This window comes from Sminthopsis crassicaudata, chromosome 4 (assembly GCF_048593235.1).
Source record: "Sminthopsis crassicaudata isolate SCR6 chromosome 4, ASM4859323v1, whole genome shotgun sequence".
Classification (NCBI taxonomy): domain Eukaryota; kingdom Metazoa; phylum Chordata; class Mammalia; order Dasyuromorphia; family Dasyuridae; genus Sminthopsis; species Sminthopsis crassicaudata.
Genome location: NC_133620.1, coordinates 95,909,478 through 95,936,362, shown reverse-complemented (window position 1 = coordinate 95,936,362; position 26,885 = coordinate 95,909,478). Strand labels below are relative to the sequence as shown.

The 26,885-nt window shown below is 46.3% G+C and overlaps 1 protein-coding gene across 2 annotated transcripts in view; it reads left to right on the top strand.

The window, feature by feature from the left end:
• KIF21B (kinesin family member 21B) overlaps positions 1 to 14,739 on the top strand; it is a 62,748-nt gene extending 48,009 nt beyond the window's left edge. The window contains exons 24-35 of one of the 2 annotated variants that reach the window (XM_074308738.1): positions 1 to 7; positions 452 to 656; positions 750 to 824; positions 1,484 to 1,597; positions 3,258 to 3,296; positions 7,746 to 7,882; positions 8,402 to 8,582; positions 9,216 to 9,380; positions 9,860 to 9,977; positions 12,194 to 12,364; positions 12,953 to 13,152; positions 14,393 to 14,739. The exon at positions 1 to 7 is cut by the window's left edge and continues 55 nt beyond it. In XM_074308738.1, the coding sequence (XP_074164839.1) occupies positions 1 to 7; positions 452 to 656; positions 750 to 824; positions 1,484 to 1,597; positions 3,258 to 3,296; positions 7,746 to 7,882; positions 8,402 to 8,582; positions 9,216 to 9,380; positions 9,860 to 9,977; positions 12,194 to 12,364; positions 12,953 to 13,152; positions 14,393 to 14,447 (1,467 nt within the window). In that variant the 3' untranslated portion in view covers positions 14,448 to 14,739. Of the gene's footprint in view, positions 8 to 451; positions 657 to 749; positions 825 to 1,483; positions 1,598 to 3,257; positions 3,297 to 7,745; positions 7,883 to 8,401; positions 8,583 to 9,215; positions 9,381 to 9,859; positions 9,978 to 12,193; positions 12,365 to 12,952; positions 13,153 to 13,773; positions 13,987 to 14,392 lie in introns of those variants that run through there. The other variant, XM_074308737.1, reaches the window with a different exon arrangement.
• The last annotated feature ends 12,146 nt before the right edge of the window (positions 14,740 to 26,885 follow it).

Below are 26,885 nucleotides of genomic sequence, written 5' to 3'. Positions count from 1 at the left end.
AAGGTGAGTAACCAGACGGCCCTCTCCTTTCCCCGCTTTGCCACGGTCTTCCCCACTCCCTCCTCTGTTTCCAGCACAGTATGACTCCTGTCTTCTCTTCTGAGGGGATTGCAGGGATTCAGATAGGGGTCTGGGGCTTGTAAAACACTTGATGCACACTATTCATTTGAGTCTCACTATAATACCCTGTAAAGGTAAATAATGCAAATATAATTATGTCATTTTACAAATGGGGAAACTGAGGCTCCGAGAGGCTGTGATCCGTCCGCAGTCCCATAGCTAGAGTTAGAGGTGAGGCTCAAATCTCAGTACTTGGTCCACCCGCCGTACTACCACAGTGGTAGCCAAGTCACCGCCCAGGGTCGGGAGTTCTGTCCTGGGAATTCTGATCCTGCATTCTGCCTGCTGACCATCCCACTGAGGACCCCTCCTCTCGCCTGCTCCTCTCCAGGGGAGCCCAAGCTGTCGGCTCAGATGAAGGCAGTGTCGGCCGAGTGCCTGGGCCCCCCGCTGGACATCTCCACCAAGAACATCACTAAGTCTCTGGCTTCCCTCGTGGAGATCAAAGAGGACGGGGTGGGCTTCTCCATCCGAGACCCCTACTACCGAGACAAGGTCTCCCGGACCATCAGCCTGCCCACCCGGGGCAGCACCTTGTAAGCGCGGGAACAGGGGAGCGAGGGGGAGGGGGGGACGGCTGCCCCGGGCTGCTCAGGAAGCCCTCGACTCATGTACTTCTACTGTTCCAGCCCTCGGCAATCGCGAGGCTCCGAAACCTCCCCCCTGACCCGGAGGAAATCCTACGACCGAGGGCAGCCTATCAGGTAAGGGCCAACACCAGTTGTCCGTGTCGTGCGTTGTATCTTCCGTGGGAGGTCATCCACTTTGTGTGCCGTCCCTGGCCGTTTTACATCCTGGCCCAGTTTCTCTCTGTCCCCTAGCTCCTTGGAAGGGAATAGGTTCCCCCAAATCGGATCAAGCTTCTGAGCAATCCCTTTCAGCCCTTGAGATCTATAACACCTCTAATCCACCTTCCTCTCCTTGCCGCTCTTGGACTCGGAGAATTGAGTTAATTTTTGTAGAGGCCTTAGCCAAACCTGGTTAGGAATGCCAGCCTGACATGGCTGTCCGCCACAAATGCATTCACAGAAAAACCATTTTGCCTCTGGCCCTTTCCATTAGTGCGAGTGCCCTAATCCTCAGATTACTTTTTTGAAAGTCCTTGAGGGCCTTGCCGTGGGAACTGGGGAGCCAGAGGAGAGAGAGACAGCAGCCCTGAAAGGGCGGTGGTGGTGAGGAGGAATATATATGTGATCTCTAGGAGATTATCCTGTCTCTCTTTGGAGAGATCTCCTCTCTGTGGGGGAACAAGATGCATAGACTAGGTTCTGTGTAAGGGGGCCTCCCTAACAGCTATTCCAGAGTGGAACCGGTTGCCTTGGAAGGTAGTGAGTTCCCCTGTTCTGCTCCTGGCCCACTCCAGGTCCTCGGACATGGCCTTCACACCCCCTTCGTCTCCCCCTACGCGGCCCCGCAATGACCGTAACGTCTTCTCGCGCCTCACCAGCAATCAGAGCCAGGGGTCAGCGCTGGACAAGTAAGAGCGGGGGCTCAGGGGCTCAAGGGCTGGGATCCAGGGGGAGGAGGGGGGTCCTTGGGGAGGAGCAGGGGAGAGGAAGCCGAGCCTGGACATTCATTCCCCTTCTCTCCCCCTTCCTTTCCCTCCCTGCCCTTCCTCCAGGTCCCCAGGGCCCTTTCTGAAGCATGAGATCCTCATGTCCCTCCTCATGTCACCGTCCTCTCGGAGACTAGTCAGGCTCTGGTCCTCCGGCATAGAATGGAGGGAGGGGAGAAGGCTTGGGGCCACCCCTCACCCCGGCCTGTGCCCTCTGACCCCTCTCTTCTGCTGCCCCTGGGCCCACTCTTGGCCCCAGCAGGGCTCCCCACTGTCCGGTGATGGAGCGCCAGGTGCTCCTGCCCCTGCTTTGTCTCTGACTCAGGCCCAGAGAGGCCTCCGGACCCCTGGGATGTGTCTCTAGACCGCCTCCTCTGGGGGTGCTGGGCCAGCGGTGGGCAGCAGCTGCTCTGCCTTGGTTACCCCAGCCCACGTTACTTGTGTCACAGACTTAGAAGTAAGGAGGGGGGGATCTGCCACCGTGATGGGCGTTGTTTGCTTTGGGGATGTGGAGAAGCCCCCTCCCTGACTTGTCCTAGCTCCCTCCCCACCAGCTCCCAGGGGCCACTTCTCAGGTCAGCATGGGGAGTTAGAACTGGCCCGGGGTGGCCCCTCCTGCTGTGGCCTCCTTCCCCATGCCAGGGGAACGGGTTTGCAGAGGGACTGTCAGGCACCCCCTTTTGTCTGTTTTGCGGGGTGAGAGGGCTAACCCACCTCCGGCACTTTGGACTTAAAATCCCTCAGCGAAAACTGAGCTGCCCCCAATCCCCCCGACTCCCGCCGCCTCTGGCCACTCATGTTCCCTCAGGAATCAGAGCAGTAAAGTGACAAAGGTGGGCCCAGGGCCCCTCGGTGAAGGAACGGAGCACGAAGTTCTGTCCCTGACCTCCAGCTGCTGCCCTGAGAGGGCCCCCAGTCAGTGAGGGGAGGGGGACATAGGGATCCCTGTCAAAGGCGTCCAGGGTGAGAAGCCTCAGAGTAGGAGGGACGGAAGAGAGAAGGGAAGGGGCTTGGAGCTCCCTCTCGGCTCCGAGTGGGTTCTGCGGGTTAGGGACATGGGGGGATTCCAAACCAAGATTGCGCTGCCCAGCTCAGGGGCTGCTCCGCTGCTGGCTGCCACCTCTTGCCCAAGATGGTTGTTCCCCTGGGCTTGGGCGGTTGCTTACTCCTGCCTCTGCAGAAGCGTTCTGGCAGGGAGAGACTTGGGGGCTCGAGGGCAGGGTGCCCTCCGGCTTAGGCTGTGGGGCAGCTGGAGAGCTTGGAGCCAGACAAACAGGGCCCAGGAACCATCACCACCTCCTGCCCCAACCGGGGCTGGTCCTCCCCGCCTTCCCCATCCTCTCAGGAGGTTCTCCTGACTGAGCTCCTGCGGGGTCTCCCCTGGTGCCCCAGCATCCAGGCCAGGCCCTATTCCCTGCCCCCCCTTCCCCTGCTGTCTCCCTCTCCCGCACCCCAGCTCTCTACCGCAATAACCCTCTGACTTCCCGAGTCTGCCGCTGCCTCTCCTCCTCCTCCTCCTCCTGTTGGTCCATTTCTCCTCTCTCCCCACCCCCTAATCCAGCTAATTTTCTGCCCTCCCCAGGTCTGATGACAGCGACTCCTCTATCTCGGAGGTCCTGAGGTACAGCGCTCGTGTTTGGTTTCCCTGTCTCAGCGTCCCCTTCTCTGTGTGTTCTCTCCATCTCGGGCGTGTCTCTCTTCCGCCTGCCCCCTCTCTCCCTCCCCAAGCCCCCTGCATGCTGCCCGCCCCGTGCCCCCATCCTGCATCCCCCCCATCGAGTGACTGGTTCTCTGTAGCCCTTGTTCCTGCTGCCCCCACCCACAGGCGCGGTCCCCCTCAGGCTGGCTGAATGGCTTCGGTGGATCACTGGGAGGGAGGGGGTTGTGAGAGTGGGGAAGGGAGGGCGGGCCGCACGCCGCCAGAGCATCCACCGTCTCTTCCTCAGACTCCAGAGGCGGCCAGGGAATCCCTCTGGCTATGATCCCCTCCCCCCAAGGCCCTCCTGGGGCAGAGAAAGTGACGGCATCGCCCCTGCATTGCATGGCAGGCTGGCAGGCTCAGCCCCGCACTGTGCCAGGGCCCCAGGTGGCCCCCTACGGGTGGTGCCTCTGCAAGGACCCTAGGAGGCAGGGAAAAGCTGCCCGCCCTCGACAACGCGCCCTGCAGAAGGGCTGGGGCAGTTCCCCGGCTCGGGGCCAGTCAGGAGTCATCAAGCTAAAGCACTGTGCTAGGGACATGTTGTTTGTAGCATTTATATATATGTGTGTGTGGGTGTGGGTGTGGGTGTGCATGCTTGTGTGTTCTCACATATATATATGTAACATTTACATAGATCTTTATGGTTGGCAAGCTGCTTTATTTGATTCTCATCACCCAGTGACTTATAGCATTTGCACACACACACACACGTGTGTGCGTATAATTATTATATCCTTATATATTATGTATTTTTATATATATTATGTTATGTACTTACACATACATATGTAATTAGTATTTGCATAGAACTTTATGATTTGCAGAGTACTTTATAAAAGCATGTTATTTGATTCTCAATACCCAGTGATTTATGGCATTTGTACATACATACATACATGTGTGTATGTGCATAATTATTATATTACAGACTTATATATTTATATATATTATGTTATATATAATTACACGCACACACATATATAATTAGTATTTACATAGAACTTTGTGATTTGCAGAGTGCTTTATAAATAGCATATTACTTCATCCTCACAACCCAATGATTATAACATTTATAAATACACATCTATCTATCTATAGAGAGAGAGAAAGAGAGAAAGAGCATTTATATAGAACTTTATGGTTTGCAAAGTGCCTTAGTCTATTGTTTCTAATTGCACTTAAATCTGTTACCCTCTGGAGACACGGACCTATATACAGTGCATACAAAATGGGGACAAAGTGTTTTGCAGGGGATAGTCCCAGCAGCCGGGGGATCTCCTGGTAGCCGAGCTGAGCCCTGAAGGAAGCCAGGGCTTCTGAGAGGAACGTGGTAGGGACCAAAAAGGGCATCCAGACACTACGTGTCAGAGACACGGAGGAGGCTGTGTATACCACAGCACCCCCTTCACGGGCAATGACAAGAACAAGACTTTTTGCTCCACCGTGGAAATCCAGATTCAGATTTAGGATGGTAAATAACTTTGAGCTGGAAGGGATTTTAGATAGCACCTGGACCAGTCAAAAATTTGCTGATATTAATCCTTATTTTGTGACCCCCACATTCAGTTACAGGAGATCATATGGGGTCGTAACCCAGTGTAAAAAGCTGGTTTATTTTATAAACAAGGAAAATGTAGACCAGAGATGTCAGATATTTGGCCCATTCCCATGGGCATCTTTCAGATAATACAAATAAGAAATAACAAAACCAGGAAGTGAGCCAGGTTCTCTGACTCTTAGTCTAGTATTTCTCATTGCATTGTTGCAATATATTCTTTTTTAAAAATATATTAACAGCCTTTAATTTTTTAAAATATATGCAAAAAGACTTTTGTCTTTCTTCCCAGGTTATTTTTACCTTCTGAATTCAATTCTTCCTGTGCAACAAGATCGGTTCTGCACACATATATTGTATCTAGGATATACTAGAACACATTTAACATGTATGGGACTGCCTGCCATCTAGGGGAGGGGGTGGAGGGAAAGAGGAGAAAATTCAGAACAGAAATGAGTGCAAGGGATAATGTTGTAAAAAATTTACCCATGTATATGTACTGTCAAAAAATTATAATTATAAAATTAATTTTTAAAAATTGAAAAATACATGCAAAAAGAATTTTCAGCATTCACCCTTACAAAACCTTGTGTTCCAATTTTTTCTCCCTCCTTCCTCTTCTTTTCCCTTTCCTGGATAGCAAGTATTCAATATAGGTTAAACATGTTGTTGCAGCTAATTCAAGCACCAGGTGAGAGCAGTCTGATTTGCCAGCAGAGAGCCCTAGAAGCTGGAGAGGGACCTCTGGGGAGGCTTTCTGTTGCATGGGCCAGTCCTGATCCTTCTGCTTGCTTGAGTCCCTGAAGGTGGAGCTTCTACAAGGCTATCAGTTGTCAGTGCTGGCCCTCCTCCATCCTTGCCTAGGGCCGGAGAGTAGAATTGAGGATAGAGAGCAATAGAATACATGAAGTGACAGCAGAAAACAGAAGCACATGTTCAGTTGGCTACATCTCAAACTCTTCCGGAGGAATAGCTGGGGGCTAAAAAAAATTATTTTATTGGATCATCTGTCTTCTCCCTTCTCCACTAATTTGGAAAATTGAGAGGGTCCTAGGAATCCTCCTGGGTCAAAAACAGCAGCATCTTAGAGAGATGGCTATCTATGAGAACAATAGGGAATGCATAAAAGCTCGCGATTATGGGATCCAGCTACATATAGCCATGTAGTCAACAGGAGCTCCTGTAAGGGACACTCACCAGAATACATCTTCGTGTATGTGAGTTCTCTCTCCCTCTCTGTTTCTCTGTCTCATTCTTTCTGTCTGTGTCATTTTATCTGTCTCTTTCTGTTCTCTCTCCCTCATTTTCTCTTATTTCATTCTCATTCCCTCTTTCTCTCAGCCTTTCTGTGTGTGTCTCATTTGTTTTATCTGAAAGATACATTATGAGAATGGACAAATCATTTTTACCTCTTACTCTTATTACTTCTCTCATTCTCTTTCTCATTCTTATTCTCTCATCTATCTTTCTCATTCTCTCATATCATTTATTCTCTCTTGTTCTTTGTCTCAGTGTCTCCTCTCTTTAATTCTGTGTCTGTCTTGTCTCTTCTCTCTCCATTTCTCTGTCTGTGTACACACACACACACACACACACACACACACATACATACATATATATATATATATATATATATATATATATATATATATATATATATATATATATATATATATATATATATATATATATATACATATACTTGTGATTTCATTGATGGTGTCCTGCTGGGTCAAACTAGTTCCATTGATTTAACTCTTGAGAAGTGCCTAAGACCTTAAGCTCAAGTGACTTAGTTAATTATGTGTCAGAAATTAAACCTGAATGTACGCAGTCTGCACTCCAAAGCAATTTCTTTATTCACTATGCCATGCTGTCCCTCAGAACTTGTTTTTCAGATCTATCTTTCCTATATATGATACTTCTACTTTTTTGAGAAACAAATCTTCATTCTTGGAATCCCATTCATTCAACAAACATTTCATGGGTACCTATAGCATTTAGCCAAGAAGCTAAAACTTTTGCAATCCAGCAAATACCTAATGAAATAGCGTAATTCAGATTCATTATTCTTATGCCAGAGCTCCAAACTCTAATAATGCTTAAACCATTTAATTCTATGTGAACTGAGATAAAACGTGAGATTTCTGAAAGGTGCTTAATATGTTGTGACAACTGATCCAGTAGTGTATGTGTCCTCATATATGTGTGTATGGCTATATATAGTAGGCTCATTATTTAGCGTATTTGAACCATTAAAAACTGACTAATGGCCAATTATTGAGAGTTAAGTATAAGAAGGGAAATGGTGACCTAAGGGTTGTTAGATGGTCTCTGTATTTCTATCACATTTACCCAGGTAAATTAATTATAGAAATCAGAAATCCAATGAGTTGCTTTAACTAGCAAGGAACCTTCTGTTCCTGTTCTGTCTGGTTACTATATATTCTCTTCTCATTTCCCTGTCTTTTGACCCTGTTAGATAAGGCACTCTCTCCAATCAGGTTGGAAGTTTTAAGAGGTCAGAGACTGTATGTCTCCTCTTCCTACCTCTTCCCCTTATGCCCGATTTGAGTTTAGGCCCACAGAAGTTACTGGTGGAGAAACTGGCCTTAATAAGACACATCTTTTTCTACCTCTCAAGTCCAAAACACACACTCATATTCATCCTTTGGGATTATTTTGTGAGACTGGGCCATTGGTCTCTGGTTTCCCCTTCCTCCTTCTTTCCCCTTCTTCCTTCCCTTGAGCTATAGCTCAGCCCTGTGCTTATCTCTCTGCCCGACTAAATTTCTTTTCCTTCTCTTCCTGGAAAGGGGAATCATCAACCCCATTGGTGGAGCCAAGAGCGCCCGGACTGCTCCCTTGCAGTGTGTCTCAGTGGCTGAGGGTCACACCAAGCCCATTCTTTGCTTGGATGCCACTGACGAGCTGCTCTTCACAGGATCAAAAGGTACAACCATAAATGGAAGAAAAAGCCCCAGGCTTCTAGGAAGAGCTCACCTAACTGTCTGAACATACAACCGATGAAATTGCTCTTATCTCCCCAGCTCAGCCTCTCTGCTTTTCCTCCCTCCATTCATTCCCACCTTGATGTCTTCCCTCTCCATACTTTCACTCAGAACCTTCTCTTTCCTAGTTTCCATCCCTTTCCTCCTTCCAAACCTTGGGCAACACTTGGCACCTCAGGAAGCCTTCTCCGACTAACCTCGCCTTGCTTCTCATGGACCAAGGCTCTCCTTTCCCTTGACCAACCTCGGTATTTAAGGCCTAAAACTCTTACTGTCTGCTAGTTTTTTGTTTTACGTGTCTATGTGGACTGAGATTACATCTTCTGCTCTGCTAAGCTCCTGGTTCCCAAATTCCTGTAGGCAGGGTGTGGTGGGAGGTCTCGTGCCTGGGGCTAATGGACTGGCTCAGGCCCTGACAGATGTCCCCCCCGCATCTGCCCCTGGGGCTCTCTTTCCTACAGACAGAAGCTGCAAGATGTGGAACCTGGTAACGGGGCAGGAGATTGCCGCTCTGAAGGGACATCCCAACAATGTTGTCTCCATCAAGTACTGCGCTCACCTAGGCCTCGTGTTCTCTGTCTCCACGTCCTATATCAAAGTGTGGGACATCCGGGATTCCGCCAAGTGCATTCGCACCCTCACGTAGGTACCTCCCTACCCTAGCCCTAGACAGGCTCCCGATAGTCTCAGAGTGCTCATGAGTGCCCCTCCACCCAATACACCCCCCCCCATGCCCTTCTGCGGGTCCTGCAAGTAGAACCCTTAGGAAAGCTGAGGCAGCTTAGGCTTGGCTTCCTGCCCCGGTGCATAGAGGGTACCCTGTTTGGCTGGCACCATCCCCGTGTCTCAGAGCTGGGCACTGTGACCCACAGAGCAAACCGCACCTTTGCTATTGGCATCTTACCTGCCTTAAGCACTGTAGCCTCGGGGAAGGGGCTCTATGTAACAGGTGCAGACCTGCCTTGGTGCTTTACCCAAAGGTGAGCAGATAAGCTCATACTCTTGCTCACCTGTGTGCAGCAAGAAAAGGATTTTTGCCCTCCCACCACCTCCCCCATCCCCGGCCACCCAGAGGTAGACAAGTAAAGGATGTAAGAGTGGCAGATCAGCTCTAGAAAGTCCCTGCACCGCAAGTCCAGCAATGAGCGTGTTTCTGAGGATGGGGAGATCCTCTGTCCAAGGAAGGGCTTACCTGTCAGTCAGATCCTAAAAGGGGGAGCTCCGGGTATGAGACTGGAGGCGGGTCTTAACTGTGCTCCCCATGGGCCGGACCAGGTCCTCAGGTCAAGTGATCTCCGGAGATGCCTGCGCAAGTACCACCAACCGCACCATCACCAGTGCTCAGGGGGAACACCAGATCAACCAGATTGCCCTCAACCCCACTGGCACTACCCTGTACGCCGCCTCTGGCAACTCAGTTCGTGTCTGGGAGCTCAACAGGTCAGGGCGGTGAGGAGCAGGTTGGGGCCGGGCGTGACACTCTCCTGGGTGGGAGGGAGACCCCAGGAACCGGCTGGGTGTTTGGATCGGGCTGGACACCCCCTTTTCTGCTTTGGGAACTTGGCTTCTCCGGGGGAGCCTGGGGTATCTGAAAATCCAGCGTCTCCTAGTACCAATTTGAGACTGGGTCAGAACCTTGCCTTGTTTGTCAGACTTATTCACATCCCAGTCCCAAGGACTGCCTCCACCCAATGTCCCACTTAGTTATGAGGATCTTTGGCAACTGTGAATTGGTTAGGATCACTAAAACATTGTACAAATTTGCCAAATGTAATGTGATCCAGTTCATTGTCCATGACTGTATGTCATCATCTGAGTGATATATGCTTTTCATCCACTTTGTTTTTCTACTGTGAATGGTTAAAACCATCTACTTCAAATGATTATGAATTTTGTTTCTCCTTTCCTTTCCTCCCCAGATTCCAGCCCATTGGCAAGCTGACTGGCCACATTGGCCCCGTGATGTGCTTGACCGTCAGCCAGACTTCCAATCAGCACGATCTTGTGGTGACTGGCTCCAAGGACCACTATGTGAAGGTACTAGCTGCCCATGAGTTCCAGGGACTCAATTAAGCAACAAGCATTTATTAAGCGCTTATGTATCGGCCACTATGCTAAGTGCTTTCCCAAATAGTACCTCATTTGACCCTCACCTTAACCCTGCAAGGTAGCTACTATTATGTCTACTTTATGGTTGAATGAATTTTCCACATAGGCTTTTCTTATCATAGTGGAACCCATCACATTTGGACATTAGTGTCCAGTCTGCACTTTGTGTAGAAATGAAAATGGCATTTAAGATGAAGCTGGGAAGCACCTTTGTGCCTGATTAAATACATAGATTAGAAACAATACAATTTTAAAAGTGTATCAGTTTTCAAAGATGTCTCAAAAAGAAAAAGAATGAAACAGATTATATTTGGTATTTTTACCCCCCAAAAAATTATATTAATAATAATAATCACCAAGAATCTACCAACAACTCTAAAAATGCCTATTTTCTCTTCTCTATAAAATCATTAGGAGAATGGTCTATGCTTATAGCAAGGATCAAAGCATGAGGGAGGAAAAAAACAGCCTTCCACAACTTGTTTTCTGCTATGAATCACATCTCCAATCCCCAAACAGACTAAGTAATATAGAGAATACAAGACTTTGCTGTTTCTATATCATTTGCTGATTTTAAAAATACTTTTTTGGCTCAGCAGAAGTTGCAGCTTAAAAGGTCTTAAATAAGGTGCCTCCCTTGAATATTTAAAATCATGTAAAATTCTATGACATGTCATTATGGAAACAACTGTGTTCTATGACCTACTGAACTTCAGACATAAGCCAGGGAGAGAGGAACATTTGCCACCTCTGCCACAAGGTGATCTGTGTAGTCCAAATAAAAGGATTCCTTGTTGATCCATAGATAATGTAAGACTCACTTCAAAAAGCCATGTGAACACCGAAAGTCTCAACAAAATTCAATGTATATTAAACATGTTCAATTCTCCTATACATATTTCCACAAATATCATGCTGCACAAGAAAAATCAAAATCAGAAAAAAGCTGTGACCCTGGGCAAGTCACTTAATTCCAATTGCCTTAGGAGGGAAAAATCAGATCAAAAAGGAAAAAAAGATGAGAAAGAAAACAAAATGCAAACAAACAAAACAGAAAGAGTGAAAATGCTATGTTTGGATTTACATCAGTTCCCACAGTTCTCTCCCTGGGTGCAGATGGCTTTTTTCATCACAAGACCAATGGAATTGGCCTGAATCATCAAATAAGATAATTTAAAAGAGCTTAGTTAGTATCATTATGTGTGCTAAGCATTAGGCTACTTACTTTAAAAATTATAATTTCATTTGAAAACAGGAAGATTAGACTTCAAGTCCCATCTCTGAGATCTCCTGGCTGTGGGAGGCTGGAGGCGACACTTTCTCAGGGTTGTAAGCCAGAGACCACACCTACTCTGGGGCATACTTTCCCTCCCCTGGTTAAAATGTAACTGAAAAATATATAACAAAAAATAGATTATGTTAATCTGTGGTTTTAAGTCAGCATGTGGCCTTCCAGGTTTAGTGGCCCCATTTTTGAGTTTTTTCATCCCTGATCTCAACCACTCTAAGATTCCCAACTTTTGGGAGAGGGTATTAGCTTGCACTGGTAAAGGGAGGGAGCTTCCTCACCTAAGAGTTCGTCATAGTAATTAAATTAATTAAATTATTAAATTAATTATTAATGATGACTAAATTAATAATCTGTGAAGATATCATATCTCTTCATTGGACTGTAAACCCCACGAGGGGAAGGATGTGATTTGAACTTTCTTCACTTACCTTTCTTTGTTTTTAAATTCCCTCTAGCACCTATGTAGCACAGTGGATTGTAGATGACAGACTTTTAACCATTGTTGAGATCAGCTTAATGAAACTGCTCACATCTTCTGATCTGGGAGACTTAATTCAGCAGCATATATATAGGTTTCCCCCTAGGGATTTGGGAGAAGGAATTTTTTTATACTCCTACCCTCAACTTGTCCGCAGCAAAAAGTCCCCCCTTCATTCTCAGAATATTTTCTCCTGCTTGCCCAAGAAGACATGGTGGGGGTAGGGGGAATGGGGAAGGCCAGGATATAGTCCAATAAAAGAAATAAGGGCTTAGAGGGAGGAGAGGGCCAATCTCTTTCACCTGTGACCAGAGGTTCCAAGACCCTCCGTCCTTCCCACCACCTGACATAGAGGAACTTGCCTCTCCTCCACAGATGTTTGAGTTGGCAGAATGTGTGATGGGCAACATCAGCCCTACCCACAACTTTGAGCCCCCACACTATGACGGCATCGAGTGCCTCGCCATCCAGGGCGACATCCTCTTCAGCGGCTCCCGGGACAATGGCATTAAGAAGTGGGATCTGGAGCAGCAGGAGCTCATTCAGGTCAGGACAAAATGCAAAGTCGGGAAAGTCAGTCAGCAGCACTTCCAGTTCCCCCCTTCTATGTCCCCTTGTATCCCCCCAGCTTCAGATGCTCATATCAAAAACTCCCCGTGTAAAACATTGCTGTCAGTCATAGCTCAGCAGAAATTGACGGGTTGGTGCTGGTCCCAAGTCCTGGTCCCGGGTTCTGGTCCCTCTTTCCCAGGGCAGAGATCCCATCACTGTGGTCTTTCTAGTCTTGCTCCACAGTCTTGCCAAAACTAAGGCTCCTGGTGCTGTGTTTTGGAGGGCAAAGGCAATCTGACATTCCCAGGGCCTCTGACATCGGGATGCTTGATCATCCTGCTCCCTCCTGTCATAGTGAGGGGACGGGATGCTGCTCCCCACAGGATAATCCGAGTTCTGCTCGCTGGCTCTCGCCAGCTACCGTATGTGATGGCAGAATGGGATAAAGAGGAACTGGAGCTAGAGAGCTCATCTGTTCTCGCCCCCGTCCCGCCCCTCTTCCCCCTCATATAAGAAATGTTTAAGATTCCTTAGCCAGAAGGAGGCCCTTACTGTCTACCATTCCTTCCTGTCCTTCCACAGCAAATCCCGAACGCCCACAAGGACTGGGTGTGTGCACTGGCCTTCGTTCCTGGCCGGCCCATGCTGCTGAGCACCTGCCGAGGGGGCTTCATCAAGGTCTGGAATGTGGAAAACTTCACACCTATTGGAGAGATCAAGGGTCACGACAGCCCCATCAATGCCATCTGTACCAACTCCAAGCACATTTTTACGGCCTCCAGGTAAGCCAGAGGTCCTGCTGACCCTCCCTGAAGTCTCTGCCCTCACTTCCCATTCAGTGGGTTTCACTCTAAGCAGATAAAAAGACAGGGGAAGGTCCGGTCATGGGCTCTGAATTAACTAGAAGTGGCATGGCAGAGCCCCACTAATAAGCAGCCTGTCCACACCCCCTCCTCAGTAAAACAGGGAGGAGAATCGAGGAAAGGGGGCAGCCAAACCGATGGAGATGTTCTGTCCATCCTGTCCCAGCCTCCCCCAGCCACCTCTATTCAGTCAGGAGGAAGGGCCTACCAAGTGCCACTGGCCCCCCACTCCCAGCTGTCACCCCTGCCAAGAATAGCGCCTCCCAGGAAGTACTCAGCAGCTCTCCCATCCCAGTTCCCTTACCCCTCTCCCCCCCCAGTCCGGGTCCATCCATCTGTTTATCTCCCAGTCCCCCACCGAGGGGCCCTCCAGGCCGCCTTGTCCTGGGAGGGAAGGGTTCTACTCGAATTGATTTCTTCTTCCTCCTTCTTTTCCGACCATATTCCCTCTTCCTGTCTCTCTTGTCTCTCTCTCTGTGTCTCGCTCTCTCTCTCCATTTCTCTCTCTCCCCTCACCCTACCCTTCTTTCCCTGCCACAGTGACTGCCGGGTAAAGTTGTGGAGTTACGTCCCTGGACTCACCCCCTGCCTTCCACGCCGCGTCCTGGCTATAAAGGGCCGTGCCACTAGCCTGCCTTGACCCTCTTCTTCCTTCCCCCTTCCCTCATCTTTCCTCTCAGTTCTCCTTTCTCTCCTCTTCTTTTCCCCTTCTTCCCTCTTCCTTTCTTTCTCCACTTCGATCCAAGCTGCTTCTTAACGGTATGAGATTTTTAACTCCATCTCCCCGACCCTCCCCCTCATGCCTGATCTAGAGAGAAGTGCTGTCCCCTCCCCAAAATCACACATTTCTACCCCCCCACACTCACTCCACCTCTGAGCATGAGCAAGGGGTAGTTCCCCAGGTTTGGGACATTGAGGAGAGGGTCACAGAGAGGGAAGGGGGGAAGCTGTCACACTTCTCAACTGGGCCATATTCCACTCGAGATGGCTAATCCCTCTCGTGCCCAGAATCCCTCCGCCCCCGGGTTTGCCCCCTGCTCCTCAAACCGCACTTAGGGCTTGTGGAAGCTGCCCCTCTGCTGCAGTCAGGCTGGCTGTCGAGGCCCGCTCACAGAGCTGACCTGTGCATCCCCCTTTCTGCCTTTCTCTCTCCTGACAGTGATCTGACAGTGAAACTCTGGAACGGAAGGCGGCTGCCCGGTGACACATTTTAGGAGCAGAAGCTGGAGGGGGCACTCGGATTCCACATTTCTTCCAGCAGCCTGCGCATCGTCCAAAGGGAAGCATCTTCAGACAATCTAGGACGCACAGAGCCAGGGCAGATGCTGCTGGTGGTTCTGGGCAGGAGGATTTGGGGATTCTTCCCCTGCCCCTCTCCTAGCCTCCCTGAGGGGACAGTGTTCCCAAACCCATTTCTTGATGGGCTGGGGGCCCCCTATGGGGAAGGATATTTAAGCTGTGAAGCTCTTTGCCCACTCTTTCTCCTGAAGCTCCTCAGCTACTTCCAGGTTCGGCCCCGTTTTCTTCCTGCTAAATCGTCCCCTTCTCCCCCCGACCTCAGGAGCTCTCCAGCTGGCCTGTGAGAAGACCTTGGGGAAAACTTTCTGAGTTCCCCCACCTCCAGCTCCCCATGGTGGGGAGGGGATTCTGAGCCAGGCTGAGGGGATCCCCCAGCCACATTTTAACTAGGAAAAGACCTTTCTTTCCTCTTCCATCTGACAGTCTTTCAGATGGGAAGAACCATCCTCTCTTGCCCTTCTGAATCCTTAACCTCCTCACCCTAAAGGAAGGAGGTCAAAGGAAAAAGCATCACTCTAGTAACCTTGTAAATTTGGGGGTGGACAGCTGCCCATGCCATCTCTGAGCCTTCTCCCCGGGGCCACCCCCATCTCATCCCCTAGGACTCTCTCCTCCCCCTGCTAGGGTCAGAGCTGGCCCACCCTTCAGAAGGCTCCATCTGAAGGGAAAGGCACAGACTCAGGCTGGTCATTTCATCTATTTAACTATTTATTTATTTATTTATTGCTGGCACTTCCTGGATACCAACTTGAAGTTTCTTCTGATGCATTCTATCCCTTGAGCTGTCCAGGTCCAGGGAATCCTAAGGAAGGGGAAGGGCAGGGGACAAAATTGGGGGGGAAGCCTTGGGAGGGGGCAGGAAGGGTCCCCATTGGGAAAGGGCGCATGGACAGCACTCCTGAGCCTCTGCTTCTGAGCCATTCTAGCCTTTAACACAGTCTAGGATCTATTGGGGAAGAATCCCTTTTGATTTCTTCCCTCCCCATCTCCCTGCCCTCCTTCCTAATTTCCCCCTTTCCCCCAAATGCCTCCCACTTTTGGGCTATTCCTGGCTTTCCTGTCTGAGGGGGAAGCATCCTAGCCCATGGTTCACTTCATGCCATCAGACGCTCCAGTGCCTTCCATCCCCCTGGGGCCTGGCATCCAGAGCTGGGTGACCCGATGCCAGCCATATGTGTCTTGCTGCCTCCTCTTCCATCCTGACGACTGCTGCCCGCCCTCCTAGCCGGATCTAACTTAAGGGAGGTCTTGATCTATTCCCCTCCCCTTCCACTCCCCACCACATGCTATGTTAAACTTCATCAAGGGGGGATTCCTGCCCCACTCCCTCATCACTTAAGAAGCAGCTTTTGGATCCTCTCCCTTGTTTCATGGTACTGTGTATAGTAGGATGTCTTGTAGTAAGGACTAAATTCTAGGGTCTGTCCCCTTTGCCCCTCCCATGCCTCTCCCCACCCTGCTGGGATAGAACGGTGTTTTATTCCAGGGGCATGGTGGGGAGTGGGTTCAGAAGGTTCTCCATGTTCTGACTACACCTCCCCCCAGATCTTCTCCAGCTCCTTTCTCTGTGGTTATTCAAGAGACACATTTTCAAGCCTTAAAACTGGAATGAAATAAGGGAGAATCATTGCTCATTAAGACCCAAATACCCTTGGGGATTTTTTTTGGGGGGGAGCCTGGGGGAGGGAGGGGGAAGGTTGTTGGATTGAAAGAGGCTCTGGTTTTTTTTCTTGCCCAGGGCCCATTTGCTATAGGTGAATTTTGTATTAAATTAATGTCTGGGTTTCCCTTCCTGGTGGAACCAGTGAACTCAAAAGACTCCCAGGGAAATGCAGTGGCTTCTTTCCCCATCACATGCCAGCCCCTTGCATGTCTGGCTTCCTCCCACTGGGCGTGGACACAGAGGGATTCAGGATCCAAAGCCAGGCCCAGAGCTGATGCCTCGACAGAGGGACCCTCTGGAAGTGGATGGGGGTGCATCTCCTTCCTCATCCCCCCCGTGTGGACCAGCAGGAGGAGGCGGGCCCCCAGGGCCTGAAGCCCGAGTCCCTTGTAGTTTCTACACAAAAGGTGACCAGAAGACGACAGGAGGGTTCTCCTCTCCCTGGAGGAAGCGACTTCTGCCTTTCAGGGGCATTGCACTGTCTGAGAGGAAAAAACCTTGCCGGGGGAACAGCCAGCCCCATCTTTCTCCAGTGTGACCCCGGCCTTCCAGTCAGCAGACCAGCGTGTCCCCCTGCCAAGCAGCAGCAGTGACTTTGCAGAATGACTGTTCAGTTCTTCTCTGCTGGACATGGGCTGAAATGTGGGGTCATTTGGTTGCAGGAAGAAAAGAAATGAAGTTTTGGTCTTCAGGGAACAATAGACAAGACAGTGTCACTGATGGCTTGTTACTCTCTCCTGGCCCCATGCTTGGGAGTTTGGGTCCCAGACACTCCCCTCGGCCCAGGCAAGCAAGTGTTTGTTTGCGGCCCTTCCTCTCCGCCACCATCTTTGATTCGGGTCAAAGGGAGATGGGGGATGCTGTTTACAAATGCTGGACAAATGGACAAGACTGCATTCCCCAGCCCCTAGGCTTTGGGCTCTGCCCTGCCAGGGGACACTCTTCCCCCTTCCCCCCCCAGGTGATGGGGACTAGAGGAGTTTTTACTTGGTTCCCACTTGTGTTTGATCCCAAGGTCCCCCCGTGGTTGTTGTCTGCCCCCTTTGTTGTTGATGTCGGGTAAGCTACCTCATGGCTGGGCCTGGGCCTGGCTATATGTGAGTGTGCTGGCTTTCCAGAAACTTGAAATCCAGGGGCCCAGACAGGGCCACCCCAATCCTAGGCCATGGGCAGCTGAGCTTGAAGGGAGCTGGGGGTCTCAGCGCTTCCCTTGGAGTGATTGAGGCGCCCGGGTGTTAGGTCTGAGCCAGAGAATGCCGGAGAACAGGGACTGGCACCACACAAGTATTTACAAGTATTGGAAGTGTTAGAAGCACAAAACGATTGTTTTCTGAGCACAAGGCCCATAGAACCTGAGCACAAGCCCTAGACTGAGGACGCTTAGAGCCGGCTTTGGGGCAGGCAGAGCAGGCCCTTCTGCAGAGGGCAGAAAGGATTCCTTCTGGCCAGTGTGTCCTGCTCTGGCCCAAGGAATTCCCACCCTTGTCCGGGACCCTTCCCATAGACCAGTCCCAGGGGCTCTGCTTGAGGAATGGCCCGCTGTGTCTTGGGCATTAGTGAGAAATAGTTATAGAAAGGGTTGTGTCCTGTCCTGGTAAGCCTGGGCACAGGGCCATAAGACATCCTCATCATTCCCCCAAAGTTTAGGAGCTTTGAACCCAGAGCTATCCCTAGGCCCTGACAGGGACCACTCCTAATAGTCTCTAAATAGCCTAAAATGATTAAAAAGACCCATCGGGTCTCCTGGGTCAGGACTCTTACTTAGCTAGGGCCCAGATTTTCAAGCACAGTATTCTTGTCCTTTACAGTATTAACTTGATAAGTTAGTAGCAACTCAGTCCTGAGAGGGCTTCTCTGTAATAGACCTGGAGCGAGTGCTGGGGAGAGAGCAAAGGACGGAGGAGGGTGTTGGGCTGGCTTTCACCTGGGAGGACGGGGATCCCACATGGAGGGGAGTGTGAGATCAGGAAGGGACCCGAGAGGCTGCCATCCACTAATGTATCAGCGCCATTTGCAAAAACTAAGCTGATAGTGGTTGAGCATGTGTGAGATTTTACAAATCTCATAGTGGTTGAGCATGTGTGGGATTTTACAAATCTCATAAGAAAGGACAAGGTCGGGTCCCTCTGTTGCCCTTCACCACGCCCCCTGGAAGCCTGCCTTCTCGCTTCACCTGGATGGGCAGGTCCCGTCTTTGCCAGGTTGGCATCCTGGGGCATCTGGACTGGCGTTGCCCATTGTGCTGCTGCCCTATTACCGTGCCTCTAGTGCCAGGACACCACACCCTCACACATCCTCACCCAGCTGGTCTGGATCCTTTGCCAGGCTGGTCTCTCCATCTTCCCCAAACTGCCAGGGCTTCTCTCCCCCACGATGCCCTTGGCTTCCCTCCTGGCCAGATACCACTCATCAAAGACTGACCTATTCCTCTGGTTCCTAATATCTGCAAGTCCAGGATGGGGAAGGTTTGTGGAGACACAGTTTAGCCACCATACTGGGCTATGTTTCACCTCCCCCTCCTCCCCAACCCCAGCATCGCCATTCCTCCCTCTCCCCAATGTACAGCTGGGGGCTTGGGCTCTCAGCTAGGACCCTGCTCCCTTTTCCACCATTGCTAGAGTTCCTGAGACCCCAAAGTCCGCCAGCCCCAAAGGAGCGGGAGTGTGTGCAGGGGAGACCTGGCCACCCACTCGTGTCTAGAGGCTCCAGGGTCAGCTGTTGTCCTCACTCCTCTCTGTGACATGTATAGCACAAGGTGTATATATGTTTTGTACCTTTGCGGACAACTGTACATAGTGTAAGAAAGTTATTTAAGCCTCACGCTGTACATTTTTGTTTTCAACCTAGATGTGTTGGTTCCCAAGAGGTCTTCGTAAATAAAGCCAAAATGGCCATTGTTTGTGGAGATTGCTGCCATGAGCCTGTGATGTTTGACCTTTGGTCTGTGGCTCCAGAACACACATGCCCCCTGCCCCTGCTACATGAAGCAGGGTGTGGTGGGCGGCTTCATTTCAAGATGCTAGCTCTGTTAATGCAATTCTTTCCTCACTTACAAAATGAAAATAATGGTGCCTACATCCCAGAGTAGATTAGATGAGATTATATGGATAAATCACTATCTTTAATGCACTATAAACATGAGTTCTGGTTACCCTCATGCTGTTCCCCATCTGAATTGGACCATCAACTTTTTACTATACTATTAGCAGTACTCTTCCAATATAATCAATATTTACTAAATTTCCACTGAGCCGAGTACCAGGGATACAAGGTGAGGGAGGCTGGGAGGGAAATTCTGAGGCTCTTTTCCTCCAGCTTGTATTCCACACACTCTGGCATTAAAGTACTGCTTGGTGACTTAATCAAAATATTCTGATTACAGAGGGTGGGAACGGTCCCACGGTCCTTCCCCCCCCCCCCCACCTAACACAGGACACAAGGCTCATTAAATGAAGGTACATAGTCTCCCTCTAACATAACCAAAGTGACTAAACGGAGCACATGAAAAGGTGAGTAATACGAGATAGTTGTTGGAGTCCACCTCCAGAGAAAACTGAATCTGAAATGAACATCTATGGCCATGGAAGATATACTTTACAATCTGCACTTATAAATCTGGCGCATTTATTAATTTAATTAATTAAAAAATAATTGTTCTTTAAGCTAGTATTACATTAACACCAGCAATCTCCAGGTGATGCTGTATACCTTTCAGGGTTAATGCATACACCATAACTTTTTTAGTATAGTCATTTATACATTTTAGTTCCACCCTAACTAGCAATAACAAGATATCTATCCTAACAGAGTATAAATAACAGTAACTATGAATAACAAGGTATTTGTCAAACCAGGGTTGTAAATAGCAGAAACTATAACAAAGTATCTAAAATAGAGTTATAAATACAAATAGTTGCATTGCCTTGTTCCTGTCATATGAATTCTCCAATCAAGATTATCCTAAATGTATCTTTCATCTGTTGTTAAGGCAATGAGCTAATGCTTTGAGTTCTTAGAGCATGTCTCAAGTAATCCTGGCCTGGACTTTTCCTGTTCATGGACTTATTCTGGCTCTCTGCAGAGAGCATAAGTGCAAAATTAATATAAAGGGGCTATTACGCTCTGGGTGTGTGTATGGGAGGTACAAGATGTCCTTCCTTGAAACCAAAAGAACGCAAAGGGAGGTCCCCTGGAGAGGAGGTAAGGGTGAGAGAAGTCCCATCATGCAAAAATGATTATGGGCTTAAAATTCAGAGGCCTAGTTAGTCCTGAGGCGCCTCTTCTCAGGGCAGGAGGTGTTCTTGCCTCAGTTCTGGGGCAGGAAGATTGTTGATGATGAACATACAATATGTTCAACTGTGGGATTGCGGGATTCTGCTTAGAGGCGAAGTCTAGAAGAAAAAGCCTTAGACCTGAGGGAAGGAGACTAGGGAGTAAGAATCAGAGGGGCCTCTGAGCTGTTGGATAAAGAATTCTTTTACCGAATACCTAATGCTCAGTTTATTCTGGGATCCTCAAGCTGATAATAGAAAAGTTATGAAGTTAGAATGGATTTTCCAAACTTGGGGTTGACATGGAGAGGCCTGGATGAAGGGAAGTGAAGGAAACTCAAAGAAGAAAATAAGTATTTTATACATGTTAACCCTGATTTTCCTGGAAAAAGAATGGAAATGATTTATAGTTAAGAGTAAAAAGCCATCTTTGGAACAAAAACATGGCCCTCCCTCCTGAAGAAAAATGCCCACTAAGTACTGATAATAAAGAGGAAGCCACTAACTTCGCTGCCAGAGGCAGAGAACTTTTGAGTTTTCCATTAATTGATCCCTACAATGCTAAGCTATGTACCATAGTTCTTTCATTTTATAACTGAGAAAACTAAGGCTTAGAAAAGCTAAGTGATTTAATACCCACAGTCACACAGTCCCTACCTATTAAATGGCTCTTGATTGTATAAGTTCACAATATATAGGATGATAGTTTTACAACTGGAAGGGACCTTAGAGGCCATCAATCAATCAATCAACAATAACAAGCACCAACTTGTGCTAAGCACTGAATATAATTTTTACATATTTGCATACATGTATATGTATGTATAATCTGTGTATATATACATGCATACTTATTTGTATGTGTGTGTATATATATATATATGTATATATGTATACACACACACACACACATATATATATATATATATATGTAAATGTTTATCTTCACAACAATCCTGTGGGTTAGCTGTTATCACTATTTTACAGATAAGGAATATAGGTTCCAAGAAGATGTTCATGGTTACAAGGTAAATGGCAATTTGACTTTGAATATTTCACTCATGAGTCCAGTGCTCTTTCCACTATTCTGGGAGCAAGATTAGCTACCTACCACCTATCTCTGAGAGCCTTCTGATCTTTCTCAAGCCTCTGAGTCTTGGGGCAAATAACATGAAAAATGTTTTTGAGTCAATTTTTTAACATATACTCACTTGGGGGTGATGGAGTGCATAGCCCTAAGAACAGGATCCCATGGGGGAGAGGTATTCCTTTAGGACACCATCATATGAAGGAGTCAGCTCTTGAGACACTGGTCCCTTGGACAGGACCCTGTGGGGAAAACACTACTATAGGAGCCAAGCAAATCCATAGCTGGAGTTAGAGTGGGACAGGGATAGGAAATACTTACTAAATTTAATTAATTATTGATGCTAATACACAGCCAAATGTAGCAGATAAAGATCTGGCCTCAATCAAAAAGGTTTCTGTGTTCAAGTTTTGCCTTGGACAAATTGACTTTTAAGCCAGATCATGTTGGTTCATTCCTTTTCAATGCCCCTTAGGCAACAGTCTGAGACTTTGGAATTGCCAACAATTGTCAGCCGGGATTGGAAACATTTCCTCACTGTACAAATGAAATTACAGATCTGTCATCCTCCCCCAAAAAATTGCTAATTAAGTGCTAAGCTCGATTTTTATTTGCTAGGGAGAGCTGTTGTCTGAATCTTTAAAAATTGGCATTCTGAGATAAATCTCCATTGGTACCATCCTAACTATAAATACTGAGAACAGACCTCTTTTAATGTGTCCAGGTTAACTTTTATTTATTTTTCTTTTCAGTTTCAAATTTTTTCCTCTTCTCACCATTGACAAGGCAAGAAAACCATAACCATTGTGTATATACAAAGTCATGCAGATCATACTTTCACAAGCAGGTTAACTTAAAAAAAAACCTAACAAGCTTTATTTTCCAAAGTAATATCATTCACAGTTTGTGAAACCCAATTAAAATAGAAAATTTAAGAGAGAAGTGATTTGCTTAGGATAAAAGTTCACTTCAAACTCCTTTAAATAGTCTACTACTGGCTGGCTTCCACCCCCATATCCATTTAAAATAAGATTAGATGAACATTTTTGTTGATTTCGTAGAAACTTTTCAATAGCTTGCCTGTTCACAAAGTGAAGTGCCCCTGCATGTTTGATAATTTGGTCTTTAGAATCCCCTCCAGCTGGACAACTAACACAAGTTTATGGAAAAATAAATTTTATTTCAAAACCTTGCCTTGAGATTGAGAAAAAGCAATTGCCCTGATTCCTGGCTTAGATTCTATTGCCCAGTTCTCATGAAGGTCAGATCCTATTCACCTCCCAAGTCAGCCCACTTGATTTTTGATGCTTAGATTGACCCTTTGGAGATATGACACCCAAAGGTAGGACCCCAAAGTCACAAGATTCAGAGCAATTTCTGGAGACCTTTACCCAGGAAATGGAAAAATAGATTTCATAATCCAAGATATATATGGAAAAGCAAGATTTTTACATTATTGATTTACATTATTGATTACATTATTTACATATTGATGATACACATTTGGAGATGGGGAGGACCAACTGCATGGTATAAACATGCTAAGGAGTGTTGTAACTCCCTAGAACCCCCTTCATGTAAAAGTACTTCATGTTTTCCACACACAAACACACCTGACAACTGGTAGCAGATGAGGAGGGAACCTGGGCATTGGATAGAGATGAGACTGGGAGTGGGGAAAGAGTGGGTGACAATCTCTTTGCTAAACCAGAGATTAGAGAAGTTTTTCATCTTGTTTTTGAAGTTTATTTTCAAACCAAAGCAATGGCTCCAGCTGGCAGTCATGGCCCAAGGCCAGGTTAACTAGCTACTGGATTCAGAAGAGAATTAGAGATAGCAGTATGAAGGCTGAGGGACAGTCAGATCAAATAGCGAGGGGAAAGAAGTGGACAGAGAGAAGGGGAGAAGGAAAAAGAGGAAGACAATTCAGTCGAAGACAGACTCAAGTGTATAGGAGCAGATAGAAATGGGGAGCCCTAGTCACCTGTGACAAAATCTGGGTCACATTCAGAAGGCATTTGGCTCACAGGAGTCCTGGTATTTGGGGTATAGTCACTATTTCCATCAAGTGATGGATCAACAACCTCCAGAACTCTGCACGATCCATAGGCAAAACCATACAGTGGGCACATAGTAAGATCAGTCAGATGTTAGGAACCAAACAAGCCAGCAGCACTAGGTTCCTTGTTTGGCTTTTCCATTATATTCTTTTAGATATCCAGAGACAGAGAAATGTCGTATTGTCTCTTGCAATTCAAAGCAGAAATACCAGTTTCCATTCAAGTCAACATGGCTCAAGATGTGCCAAACTAATGTCTCCTGTGATAAATAAACTTGAGAGCAAGCTTTTGCTTATTTATTCCGATCTTTGTATTTCTAGTGCCTAATGCATTAATAAGATAATAAATCGTTGATTAAGCAACTGATGAGAAATGAAAATGTATTCAATTCCCTTTCAGATTTGTCCTAATTCCAAGTTAATATTCAAATAAATCTATATTATTTGGGCTTTGCTTTCCTTTTTTCATACAACGAAAGGACTGGAATAAGTGATTTCTGGGGTCTTTTCCAACTCTGACCCCTATAATTAAGACCACCTGGCATAGTGAATAGAGTTTAGAGGAATCTGAGAGATTTGGGTTGAAATTCTACTTTCAACACTAATTTACATTTTCCAATATCAACAAGCCCTCACTACTCAACTAAAACTTTCAAACAAAACAATTTTGCAGGAATCAAATAACATTAACATCATAGCAATCCTTATACTTTTCCCTATTTGACTATCTACCATATTACTCACAGAAGCTGTTCTAAACTTCCTATCTTCTTGAACCTCCCTCCCTACTTCCTCTTAGCAAAGGACCTCACTTGCTTTACTGAGAAAGTTTTCTTTCCCCCACTTTGTAACTCAAACCCTTGTGACCTCACTCTCTTCCTTTATTTCTCTTCTCCAATGTCTAATAAAAAGGTATTCCTTTGCACCAAACACATGCCCTCTACCTGATATCCACTCTTCCTATCTCCTTTGTCAATCCAAAAAGATCAGTTCAGATTTGGGGTTTTTATGAAATAAAACATTCACAAACCACTCAACATTTAACAAAAGGAGTTTGAAGATTTGAATGTAATGATAAATTCATAGATCACATAGTTTACTGTGATTGACTTGGCTCTTTTCAACAATGAAGTGATTCAGGCTAATTCCAATAGATTTGTGATGGAGAGAACCATCTGCATCCAGAGAGAGGGCTGTGGGCTCTGAATATGGATCTCAACAGTATTTTCACCTTTGTTTGCTTGCTTTTTTCTCTTTTCTCTTATTTTTTTCCCTTTTTTTATCTGATTTTTCTTGTGCAGCATGACAAATGTGAAAATATGCTTAGAAGAATGCCACAAGTTTAACCTGTATTGAATTACTTGCTGTCTAGGGAAGGGGGAAAATGGGAAGGGAGGGAGAAAAATATGGAATACAAGGTTTTGCAAGGTGAATGTTGAAAACTATCTTTGCATGTATTTTGAAAAATAAAAAGCTATTATAAAAAAATGGAAATAAATTGATATCTAACAATGACCCAGCATTGATCTAGGTATATACAGCTATCTTCACCTCCATAGGGAGATCTCTGGAAGCTGGATTGACTCACACAGTAGTAAAAAGTCGATCAATTCTTAGATGACCAGAAAGCTAATTGGAGCCTTATTCCCCATACTAATTAAGTCTTAAGACTTGCATAGGGAGAAATTGATCTAAGCCCACATGGAATAGCTATTTTTCCTACGATAAACCTCCAAACAACTCTTTCTGTCCCCAATCTTCTCTCTCTCCCTCTTTTAAAGACACCTTCTTTGATGCTTAAAATATTCATGCCTCCTCTTGCTTTTAAACTAATTTTGCTTGGATACAAAATAAGTCCACATAAATTATCAGTATTTTTACATATTGCCAACAAAATTCATCAGCAAGAGATTCAGAGAGAAATTCTATTTAAAATAACTGCTGATAATATAAATATTTGGGAGTCCACTTGCCAAGGGAAAGTCAGGAACTATATGCACACAATTACACAACACTTTTCACACAAATAAAGTCAGATCTAATTAATTGGAAAAACATCAAATGGTCATGCGTAGGCTGAGCAAAAATAATAAAAATTATAATACTACTTAAATGAATTTACATATTTAGTGCCACACCAATCAAACTCCCAAGAAATTATTTTATAGACCTAGAAAAATAATAACAAAGTTCATTTGGAAGAACAAAAGGTCAAGGATTTCAAGGGAATTAATGAAAAAAAAATTGGCAATGAAGGTGGCCTGACTGTGCCAGATAAAACTATATTATAAAGCAGTGATCATCAAGACTATTTGGTACTGGCTGAGAAATAAATTAGTTGATCAGTGGGATAGGTTAGGTTCACAGGACAAAATAGTCAATAACTATAGCAATCTAGTATTTGACAAACCCAAAGACCCCAGCTTTGAGGATAAGAACTCACTATTTGACAAAAACTGCAGGGAAAATTGGGAACTAGTATAGCAGAAACTAGGAACTGACCCACACCAAACACTGTATATCAAGATAAGGTCAAAATGAGTTCATGATTTAAACATAAAGAGTGATATAAGCAAACTAGAAGAACATAGGATAGTTTACCTCTCAGATCTGTGGAGAAGAAAGGAATTTGTGACCAAAGAAGAACTGGAACTCATTATTGAATGCCAAATAGATAATTTTGGTCATATTAAGTTAAAAAGTTTTTGTACAAACAAAACTAATGCATACAAGATTAGAAGAGAAGCAATAAATTGGGAAAATGTTTTTATATTTAAGGATTCTGATAAAAGCCTCATTTTTAAAATATATAGAGAATTGACTTAAATTTATAAGAATTCAAGCCACTCTCCAATTGATAAATGGTCAAAGGATATGAGCAGACAATTTTCAGATGAAGAAAAAACATTTCCAGTCATATGAAAAGTTGCTCTAAATCACTATTGATCAGAGAAATGCAAATTAAGACAACTCTGAGATACAACTATACACCTCTCAGATTAGCTAAAATGACAGGAAAAGATACTGACAAATGTTGAAGGGGATAACAAAACTGGGACACTAATACATTGTTGGTAGAATTGTGAATAGATCCAGCCATTTTGGAGAGCATTTTGGAATTATGCCCAAAGAGCTATAAAACTGTGTATATATCCTTTGATCCAGCAGTGTTTCAATTGCACCTCTATCCCAAAGAGATCTTAAAGGAGGGAAAGGGACTCACATGTGCAAAAACGTTTGTGACAATCCTTTTTGTAGTGGCAAAGAACTAGA